We start from the raw sequence: 11,644 nt of genomic DNA on the forward strand, positions 1-11,644 counted from the left end.
AAGATGGGATCTCGCTATATTGCCCAGGCTGGTTTTTTTTTTTTTTTTGAGACAGAGTCTCACTCTGTTGGCCAGGCTGGAGTGCAGTGATTCAGTCTTGGCTCACTGTAACTTTGATCTCCTGGGCTCCAGCAGTTCTTTTGCCTCAGCCTTCGGAGTAGCTGGGATTACAGGTGTGTGCCACCACACCTGGCCAATTTTTGTATTTTTAGTAGTTATAGGATTTCCCCATGCTGGCCAGGCTGGTCTCAAACTCCTGACCTTAGGTGATCCACCCGCCTCAGCCTCCCAAAGTGCTGGGATTACAGGCGTAAGCCACCGCACCTGGCCCCAGGCTGGTCTTGAACTCCTGGGCTCAAGTGATGATCCTCCTACCTCAGCCTCCCAAAGTACTAGTATCACAGATGTGAGCCACTCCACCTGGCCTGAGAGCTTCTTGAGGATAAAAGAGGAAAGTTTTTTATCTTTGTGTTTCCCATGGCATACAATATGTCTGGCACATGATACATCCTCAGTTAATGTTGAATTGAGAGGTAGGAAAGAGAATATATTCTGTATTATCACCCAAGCTCTATTTTTCCCTGTCTTCCTGGGAGACTTCTTTCTCAACCAGGTAGGACTAGTCTTTTTTTTTTTTAAGGCAGTCTTGCCCTGTCGCCAGACTGACTACAACCTCCGCCTTCCAGGTTCAAGTGATTCTACTGCCTCAGCCTCCTGAGTAGCTGAGACTACTGGTGCGTGTCACCATGCTCAGCTAATATTTTTGTATTTTTAGTAGAGATGGGGTTTTACCATGTTGGCCAGGATGGTCTCCTTGGCCAGCCCACCTTGGCCTCTCAAAGTGTTGGTATTACAGGCGTGAGCCACCGTGCCCGACCAGCACTAGTCTTTTATACGTGGGTATTGAGTCTAGGTAGGGCCTTTGATGGGAGAAGAATTTAAAAGCTCTAGTCCTTTGTAATTAACTTGTACATTGGAATTCTATTCATATACCAACCCCATGATAATCTATATCATCTTGATTTCTATGAGTCTTCATGGTCTTGAAACTAACAGGGATATGTTACAATTCAGTTTTTATCTCAGCAATAAGGAATATTATGTCTACAGCCTTATTTTCTTACCTGTCCTTGGTATGTCTTCTTTCTTTACCTCTCTTTAAAATGTATAATTGGTTTAAGGTTTTCTTTCCCTTTCTGTTCATTTCAGAAAAGTACACACAAACTTGTAATTTCATCTACCTAGAGACAACTATTATTATTACTTTTTTTTTTTTTTTTTGAGACAGGTTCTCACTCTGTCACCCAGGTTGAGTGCAGTGACACGATCATGGCTCACTACAGCCTCCAACCCTTGGGTCCAAGCAATCCTCCCATCTCAGGCTCACCAGTAGCTGGGACTACAGGTGCTCACCACCACCACGCCCAACTAATTTTTGTATTTTTTGTAGAGTTGAGGTCTTGCCATGTTTCCCAGTCTGGTCTTGAACTTCTAAGCTCAAGTAATCTGTCCACCTCAGCCTCCCAAAGTGCTGGCGTTACAGGCATGAGCCACTGGACCCAGCTGAGACCACTGTTACTAACACTTTGGTGTATGATATTATTAATACCTTGGTCCTTGGTGTATGTTATTCCAAATACATACACCAAGGTATTAATTCTGTCCATTAATCCACTTAACAAATATTTTTTGATCATCAAGAAATTGTCAGGAACTGGTCTAGATATGGAAAGTATCACACTGAACAGTATAAACAAGTTTCCTATTCTCATTAAATAGCAGAAGACAGACAATAAATGAGTCCATGTTAGGTAATGACAAGTGCCTAAAAATAGAAAGCAGGATAAGGGGAATAGAGTGGTGAGAGAAAGTCTTTTGGATAAAGTTATATTCAACATTCTATGTCTATTTACATGTCTGTATTGATTATTCAAGTGTATTTTGTTTTCTCAGTATATCATGAACATCTTTCCATGTCAGTAAATACACTTCTATAATATCATTTTTAACACCCTTATTTTTTGTTGTTTTTGTTGCATGGTTAAGCAAAATTTATTTAACCAATCAAATCACCTGTTGTTTGACATGATAATTTCTGTAGGGTAAATGTCAGGGAGTGAATTGCTGGGTTAAAGGGTATACAGAATTTTGAGGTAGGTAATATGTATTCCTAGATTATCTTCTAGAAGATGATGCCAGTTAATACTCCCCCCAGGAAAGTCTGAACTCTCCCTGTTTGGTGTGATCTCTTTAGTGATTCTTGAATAGGACTCAGGTAGGGAAAGAGTATCTTGGAAGCCCCAGTTATTTCCCTTTATCCTATCTTTTTCCCCACATGACTCAATATTCCAGGTGCCTAGTTCCTTCATCTTGTGTACTATAGAACCCCATTCATAGTTAGACTCTGAGTTGCAAAAATTATCTTTTTCTATGCCTTACTCCTGAACATTAACCAAAATTCTCATTTCCTGAGTGCCTTGTTTCAGCTTGGTAATAAATTAATTCATATTAAAGTATTTACCATTGATAACTTTAATATTAAGGAGTTAATATATTTTAAAAGGATAACTCAAAGGTGTTAAATTCTTTTTTTATTTTTTTTTTTAAAGACAGGGTCTCACTCTTTGCTGAGACTGGAGTGCAGTGATACAATATTATCTCACTGCAACCTTTGCCTCCCAAGTTCAAGTGATTCTTATGCCCTCAGCCTCCCGAGTAGCTGGGACTACAGGTGCATAACACCACACCCGGATAATTTTTGTATTTTTAATAGAGATGGGGTTTCACCATGTTAGCCGGGCTTGTGTTGAACTCCTGGCCTCAAGTGATCTGCCTACCTCAACCTCTCAAAGTGATGGGATTATAGGCGTGAGCCACCACGCCTAGCTGCTAAAGGTGTTAAATTCTAAAAGTGATATTTTAGGCACTTAGGAATTTTTTTTCAGATTCCTTTAAATCATTCTACATAGATGACTGTCTGCTTTATCTATGTATACCAACCCATCTCTGCAGTGTTTCATACCAGGATATATGTGATAAGTTCGCTATCATCTATTTTCTGCATCTTCTTTGCTTAGCCTGTCAATTACCTTTTCCATTTTGGTATTTTTTCCCTCCCTAGTCATCATCATGATTTTCAAATTTAACTATTTAGTTGCATAGGTAACACATTCAACATCTACTCAAGGGTATACGGTGAAGAGACTCCTACCCACCCTTGCTTTCCACTTCCCTTCCCCAGCCAGTGATTCCACAACCTTGGCTCTTCTTCTAGAGATATTTTAGGATATGTAAGTAAATATATTGCTGTTATGATTTACTTTTCATGCTGTGATAGCACTATGAAGTCAAATTGTTCTGTGTGAGTCTTAGAGACATGTTTCTGTTAGGGTTCCCCCCACCTTGTGCAGCTTTAAATATTGAAAATATGGTCATATGGCTGTATTTGTATTATTATGGCCACTTACTATTTCTAAGAGAAGACAAGTCTAGATTGCCTTGAATTTCTTCTAAGTACAGATTTTTCCCCTCTAGGAATCAAAAGTAAACAATGAGAAGTTTCGTACTAAGAGCCCCAAGCCTGCCGAAAGCCCCCAGTCAGCCACTAAGCAGTTGGATCAGCCTACTGCTGCTTATGAGTATTATGATGCTGGCAATCACTGGTGTAAAGACTGCAACACCATCTGTGGAACCATGTTTGACTTCTTTACCCATATGCACAATAAGAAGCACACACAGGTAGGTATCCTGCTCTCTGTATTTTCACTCCCACCCTCACTCTCTTCAAATTTCTATACCCCTATCTGCATTGCAAAGCTGGAAAAGGAAACATTCTCATATGGGCAGGAGCCCCAATCTGAAGAGCCAAGAGATACCAACAAAGGAGACACCATTCCCAGGACTCAGTCCAGGGGACTTGGCTATAACTAAACACCATGACAAGTGTAAGTGAGGTTTCTGCCTCTTTTGATTCCTTGAGTACCTGATTTTTTTGTTTCATTTTATCTTTTTCTGGTACTTGCTCTAACATGTGTTTACCTTTTCCACAGGTGATTTCCATTTAAACAGTTGGCAGAGGGGTTGGGGGTGGGTAGCTGGGAGCTTCTGGTCCCCTGGTCTTATGTATGGGGGAAAAAAAGAGAGAAAAGTGGGTCATTGAGTTTTTAGTGCTGTTGTGTGAGCACCTCTGCCTCTTACAAATAGACACTGGATCCCTACAACAGACCTTGGGCTTCAAAGACCCAGAGTGAGGCCAAGCAAGATGCTGTAAAGCGCACTGACAAGATAACTGTTCCTGCAAAAGGTATGTTTTCTCTTTGCCTCCTTTGTGGTTTCCTTATATTCAGTTGAGGAAGAGGTGTCCCTGAGCTAAGTTGCTAGGAAGCAGCATAGCATGAGACATAGCCATTCCTTTTAACAAAGCTGTAAGAATGCCTTCTGTCTACAAAATGGTGTACTAGGTCCTGAAGCTATAAAGAGATCTATAAGACCATGATCTCTACCCATATGGCCAAATATCTACTATTAACAGATGTTAAACATAGACATGTCACTTAAAATATAATAGAACTGTCTTTGTCATTGGCTTATGGGCCAAAAATCTTACTTATTTGGAATCCAGGTTAAAAAGGAGAGGAAATGCAGTAATTTTAAAATTATTTATTTATTTATTTAAAGATGGAGTTTCACTATTGTTGCCCAGGCTGGAGTGCAATGGTGCGATCTTGGCTTACCACAACCTCTGCCTCCCAGGTTCCAGCGATTCTCCTGCCTCAGCCTCCCTAGTAGCTGGGATTACAGGCACCCACCACCACACCCAGCTAATTTTTTATATTTTTAATAGAGACAGGGTTTCACTGTGCTGGCCAGGCTGGTCTCTTAACTCCTGACCTCAGGTGATCCACCAGCCTCAGCCTCCCAAAGTGTTGGGATTACAAGTGTGAGCCACTGTGTCTGGCTAGGAGATGCAGTAATTTAATTGCCTTTTCAACTAAGAGCTATACAATATTTTGAGTCATCATTAATAAGGGGTAAATGGAGAAGCAGAAACTTTCTTCGTCTTTAAACTTTTCAATTTCTTACCTTCACAAGTAGCCAGTACTGCTTCTGTATCCTTTAGATCTACGGAAGATAGATTCCTCAGTGATTAATACCAACATGAGAGATCCTCATAAAATGATAATGAACTATTCGGGAGTATAGTTTTTATATCTCCTGAGATGCTTAGTGCTAGTTAGGATTTGAGGAGACTCAGAAACAGGAGTGAATCTGGCACAGGAAACTCTTAAATTAACCAGTTAGTGTTCCCAAGAGGTAGAAGAAATAGAAGACTATAGTTCAAGCCTTAGGTTGGAAAGACTTGCTATTGGGATTCATCTAAATGCTACTTCTGACTTCAAAGTGGGTAAGGACGTTTATACTGTAACTATTTTACTGTAAAGGGGTGATGGGATTTCCATTGGTTGCTGTTATTCTGGATTGGAATCGACTTATTTCCTTGACTTTTTTCTACTTCTTCCAGGCTCTGAGTTTCTGGTTCCCATCAGTGGATTTTACTGCCAGCTCTGTGAAGAATTTTTGGGGGATCCAATTTCTGGGGAGCAACATGCGAAGGGTCACCAGCACAATGAGAAATACAAGGTTGGTCTTTGTAGTAGGCTGTCAAGTTTCCAACTTTTCTGAAGTAGTTCTTTTGACTTTGTCAAATGAATTCTGAGCCAGAAAAAGTCATTGACACTTCAAATTCCATATAACCTCTAAGTTCTCCTCAATCCTAGTGGGAGATGCTGAGCTGATAGCATCCTGTATGTCCTTGAGGAAGATTATTCTGGGGATTTCTACTAAGTAAATTCTAACAGTGGCAGGGCCAAGATTTTTTTCTCTTGTGTTTTTACCAGTTTTTGAGCCTTTATCTTTTTTCTTCTCAGAAATATGTGGATGAAAACCCACTATATGAGGAGCGGCGGAATCTGGACCGCCAAGCTGGCTTGGCTGTGGTCCTAGAGACAGAACGACGACGGCAGAGTGAGCTAAAGCGCAAACTGAGTGAGAAACCAAAGGAGGATAAGAAAGAAAAAAAGGCAAAGGCTGTGAAAGAAGTAAAGGAGGATGACAAAGTCTCTGAGAAATTAGAAGACCAACTCTCTGAGGGTAGGAACTCTCCTGAAAAAGCTGAAAATAAAAGGAACACTGGCATCAAACTCCAGTTAAAAGAAGAGGTAAAGAAGGAATCACCAATATCATCTTCTTTTGGAAAATTCAGCTGGAAGAAGCCAGAAAAAGAAGAGGAGAAAAGTTCAGTGGTGACCCCAAGTATCTCTAAAGAAGAGGTTATAGAAAGTAGTAAGGACAAAGAGGATGGCAAAGCTGAAGCTGGGAAAGCAAAGCCTATCAAAATTAAGCTCTCTGGAAAAACTGTTGTTGCACATACCAGCCCTTGGATGCCTGTCGTGACAACTTCAACACAGACTAAGATCCGACCCAACCTGCCTATCCCATCCACAGTACTCCGCAAGTCATGTTCAGCTACAATGAGCAAGCCAGCTCCTCTTAACACCTTTCTGTCTATTAAGTCCTCTGGAACCACTGCTAAACCTCTGCCAGTGGTTAAAGAGTCTTCAGCTGATCTCCTCTTACCTCCAGACATCATCTCCAAAGCATTTGGAGGGGAAGAGGTGATTCTAAAAGGGTCTCCAGAGGAAAAAGTGGTGTTGGCTGAAAAGAATGAGCCATCCCATTTACCTGAACAAATACTACCACCTCCTCCACCACCTCCACCTCCACCACCTCCACCACCCCCAGTTATACCTCATCCAGCTGCCCCATCTCCTGCTCCAGGAAATGCTATCTTGGATCCAGTAAAATCAAACCCAACTGTATCTCAGACTCTCAGCCCTGGCTTTATGGGTCCTAACATTTTGAACCCAGTGTTGCCTGTAGCTATCATGGCCTCAGCACAGCCAGCTGCCATTCCTTCTGATGAGACAGCTCCTGGGGTGAGTGAGAGTGACCGAGACCAGACCCTGTTCTCTGTGTTAGTACGTCCTCCACCACCCCTTTCAAGTGTGTTCAGTGAACAAGCCAAAAAATTAGAGAAGCGAAATTCATGCTTAGCCACAGCCAATGCTAAGGACCTGTATGACATATTCTATAGTAGTGGTGGAAAGGGGGCCCCTGAGACTAAGCTGAGTGGTGGTCCATTGGCCAATGGGGAAAATAGCAACCTCTCTAGAACCAAAAATTCAGACACCTCTTCTACTTCTCCTTTGAACAGCAGTGCATCCCAAGAAGAATTGCATCAAGATGATGGTTTGGTCACTGCTCCTATAGTCAGCAACTCTGAAAAGCCCGTTGTAAAAACTCTGGTAGCCCTAGGGAAATGGTCAGTTGTAGAACATGTAGACCCAAAAAGCACAGGCAGCACCTATGGCTTCCTACAGCCTCTGACAAGGTTGTGCCAAAGCAGGACTTACGAAACGATTACCCCAAAGACAGACACTTTGGCCGTATGGACCTCTAGTTCCTTCCAGAGTGACACTAGTAGGGATTTATCTCCAGAGAGGAAGAGTGAGCTTGACCTGGAAGAGCCAGGGCCACCTGGTGTAGAACCACCTCCTCAACTGTTAGATATACAGTACAAAGAATCTCAGAAGTTGGTAGAAATCCACCTCAGAGAATCTGTTCACCAGGATAAGAAAAGCCAAGAGCTCCATAAATCTGAAGATTATAGAGAAAGTGAGATAGAGACAAACACTGAACTACAAGGAAGGGTAAAAGAGCTCTCTGAGGGGATAGTTGATGAGGGAGTGGGTACCAGCATTGGACCCCACAACATAGAAGATTCTAATTTGAACCATGGGAACAGATACATGTGGGAAGGAGAAGTAAAACAACCCAACTTGCTAATGATTGACAAAGAGGCTGAACAGTCCAATAAATTGATGACAGGAAGTGAAACTCCAAGTAAAGTCATGATTGAATTGAGTCCACAGGCTTGCTCTTCCACAAAGGCAAAATTAGACTCATTTTCATCAGAAGCTAGGTCTTTACCCAAGAACCCACAAGATATACCTGTGAAAATTTCTGCCCCAGAGTTGTTTCTTCAGTCCCCAGCCAGATCAGCAGTGTGTTTAACAGGTAGTCCACAAGAGCAAGGAGTTTCAGTTAGTGAGGAGGGGCTAAAAAATTCAGCTCCAGAATCAGCTTCTAGAACTTCTAGGTACAGACGCCTCAAACTCAAGAGAAAAAGAGCAGAAGACTTTCTAGTTAAAAAGATGTATGAGTTGGCTGTTTGGGATGAAAACAAGAGGCCAGAGACCTGGGAGAGCCCAGAGAAACCAAAAGTAGAAGCACTGGAGCCACAAGATGTCCATCCAGAGTTACCAGTGACAGTAGAAAACAAGGCCCTAAAAGACTTTGAAGCTACAGACTTAAAGGTAGAGGACCTTACTGCCCTGGGAGATGTGCCTGTTGATTTCCGCAGTAGTCGGGTAAGCCCAGCACATAGATCCCCAACTGCCTTGTCTCAGAAAGTTTGTGAAGAAAATTCTGTATTACCTATAGGGTGTAATTCCTCTACTCCCACTGACTTTGAACCAATACCATCTTTTTCTGGGTTTCCATTAGATTCTCCCAAAACCTTGGTGCTTGACTTTGAGACAGAAGGTGAACGAAATTCATCTAATCCCAGGAGTGTTAGGATCCCTTCTAACATTTTGAAAACTGGACTTACAGAAAATGTTGACCGAGGCTTGGGGGGCCTAGAGGGAACACACCAGGCCCTTGACCTGTTATCAGGAGGAATGATGCCTGAGGAAGTAGAAGAATCCTCCCAATTAGACAAACAAGAGTCACTCAGATTGGAATTAAAAGCAATTAATTCTGTAGGCCTTGGGCCATCTCCTTGCCTTCCAGACCTTGTTGACTTTGTGACACGGACCTCTGGAGTTCAAAAAGATAAACTATGTTCTCCACTCTCTGAGCCAGGTGACCCTTCTAAGTGTAGCTCCCTGGAGATGGGGTCATTACAGCTAGAAATACCGAATGCATCCATCACAGAGGTGGCAATTCTGCAAGTAGATGATGACAGTGGCAACCCTCTGAATTTGGTTAAAACTCCAATGTCAAGGTCACCTCCAAGGGAGCAGGTAGTTGAAGACAATATGGTCCCTCAGGAAATGCCTGAACAGGAAGCTACAGTTGGTGCCATCCAGGACCACACAGAGTCCAGTGTTCACAACTAAGAATAAATACCTAGAGCTGCTTGCAAATGAATCAAATTGGCTTCTAGAAATCAGATGCCCAGATGATCCAGGACTAGTTTGCTATATCATCTGGAACCTACACCAAGAGATGCAGTCAGCATCTTACAGTAAATGTTCATGGAAGCTGAAAAATTTACCTCCTTTCCTTTTTCCTTTCCCCTTAAAATACCAGACAAATCAATAACAACTTCTATATATATATATCTGTAAAAATGTTTTTTCTGAGTTTTTTTGGCCAATTTATTTTCTCCCACTTTGTCATTAAAATCAGATGTCTTAACTGGTTCACCACATAGTGTGCTTTGATTGTATTTTGGCTTTGACTCTGCCATTTCTGAAATGTGGGGGAGGATGGAGACAGCTGACCTCTCCAATGGCGGTGTTGTATTCCTGCCCAATTTCACGGGCAGTTGATGCATCTCTGGGAGAAACACCAGAAAGCTTGCTGAAATGGAAAACTTGGAAGAATTGTTCATCTCTTAGGTTTCCATTTGGATGGGCCTGCCTTAACATTGTTTGAAATGCAACGTGAGTAACTCTTTTGTTTACTGTTTACATCCTTTATTGGCATGTCAACTCCTGTACTTCCCTTACTCTGTTGCCTTTCTTGAGATGCACTGTCCTGCTAACCCACAAACCTGTTTGGAAATAAACAAGGAAGAACATCTGGCAGGCTCACTTTTAAGAAGACGACAAATCGACAAATCGGTAAGACTTTTTCATGGTTCATTGTCAGAAACTGATAGGCTTTTGGGATCACTTTTATTTTTGAAATGGCCTTTGTTCATTGTATTGTGATCCAATAACACTTTGTACTAAATTATTTAGCAGCCGTTTCTGTTGTGAAGGGGTAGAAGATCTGTGAAACTTTTCTTGAGATTGAACTCATTCCCTATTCCACAAACCCATATGTATCCTTTCCTCTACCTCCTCCTCTCCCAATTTATTTCCACCATAGTATGATGTTTTGGGTTGTACATTTTGTTAAAATGATTAAAGAATTTATGAGTTGGCTTGGACAAGTTTAACTTTATTTTTAATGTGTTAATTACTTGGAATAAATGCATTAATCTCATGTTTCCTTCTGGATTTTTGTTTTGAAATCACACACATTTGAACTCCAAAGGAAAACTAGAACAATGAATCCCTGCTGCCCTATTGTCTATCTGCACCCCCAACCATTCTTTCCTCACTTATCAGAATTACTTCATGCCAGAATGTTAGGATATATAGTCTGCCCCAGCACAGCCTGGATGGGTAGTAAGTAGGCAACAGTGGTCTGGTATTGGCATCTTCCTGTTGTGAAGCTTTTTGTATACCTTTGTGTTGACTCTCCATAGGGTCTTCTGGGAACTGAGCTCCCCTAGGACAATCAGGTTCTTGCTCTTGGGAATTAGGGAGCTCAGTCCTCAGATGTTCTAACTCTGTCCCTGTTTCCTCGTGATATCCCTGTTGTCAGCATTTTATAACCTGACTCAACAGGGACTTCAGAGTCATTTACCCACCTGTTCCTCAAAGATAATAGAAAATTCCTGATCTGTATTTTTCCCCCAAAATTATTTTTTCCTGTTTCCTTATATACAGAGCTATAAAATCCCTAGGTCAACTTTGGAAAGGATTTTTAATTTTTTTACTAATGTCAATTTAGAAGTCATTCTGGCCACTCTTGATCATGTTATGGAAAGGGCACACATTTGGGAGAGCTAGATCCTCAACTATACCTTGCTGTGATTTTAGACAAATTAGTTTACCTCACTGTGTTATAGAATTGTTTTGTGTTGTTTCCTTTGAGATAGGATTGTTATTTTTATCCTAGCACCAAATATGTACAGGGTAGGGATATCTTGCCTGTGTCACCTTTCTATCCCTGATTTTGTAGGAGAAAGCCTGAGCTCAATGCAGTTTTCTTGCTTGGAAACCATAGACTAACTCAAAAGGTGCCATTGAGAAGAGTTTAAGCCCAGATGAGCTTCAGGAAGATTTGTTTTCCCAGAGAACTACTCCCTCCCCATTCTAGCAGGTTATCTATAGGAATTCAGGGAGCATAATTTTTAATGCCAGTTTGTACTGATTTTCAGTCCTGTTCACTTAGTTCCACTTCTCTTTAGGGAGAGACCGATGGTTTTAGATAAAGAGTCAGGAAGAGGTAACCATATCGAGATCTCAGTCCTAACCTTTTTCCCTCTCAGAGGGTGTTGGACTCTTACTCTCTAGGTTAGGAGGGGGCCGCTTGAAAAGTGTGAGAAGGGAAAAGCAAAATTTATTATAAGGACGGCAGAACTAACTCAAGTAGCTGGGGCTGGAGTACTTTGAGCCTAAGCTTTGGTAGTAACTCCTCTTGTACTCTGGGTAACTTCAGGATTTACACCAAAGGCATCCAC

General features: G+C 41.6%; 1 protein-coding gene across 1 annotated transcript in view; it reads left to right on the plus strand.

Moving 5' to 3' along the window:
• Positions 1-10,344, plus strand: part of ZNF318 (zinc finger protein 318) — a 32,554-nt gene extending 22,210 nt beyond the window's left edge. Inside the window, exons 7-10 of the mRNA XM_012448699.3 lie at positions 3,535-3,738; positions 4,204-4,303; positions 5,522-5,640; positions 5,928-10,344. Of these exons, the coding sequence (XP_012304122.2) occupies positions 3,535-3,738; positions 4,204-4,303; positions 5,522-5,640; positions 5,928-9,242 (3,738 nt within the window). The 3' untranslated portion in view covers positions 9,243-10,344. The remainder of the gene's footprint in view (positions 1-3,534; positions 3,739-4,203; positions 4,304-5,521; positions 5,641-5,927) is intronic.
• The last annotated feature ends 1,300 nt before the right edge of the window (positions 10,345-11,644 follow it).

This window comes from Aotus nancymaae, unplaced genomic scaffold (genome assembly GCF_030222135.1).
Source record: "Aotus nancymaae isolate 86718 unplaced genomic scaffold, 86718_ANA_hifiasm-v0.15.2.pri h1tg000040l, whole genome shotgun sequence".
Taxonomy (NCBI): domain Eukaryota; kingdom Metazoa; phylum Chordata; class Mammalia; order Primates; family Aotidae; genus Aotus; species Aotus nancymaae.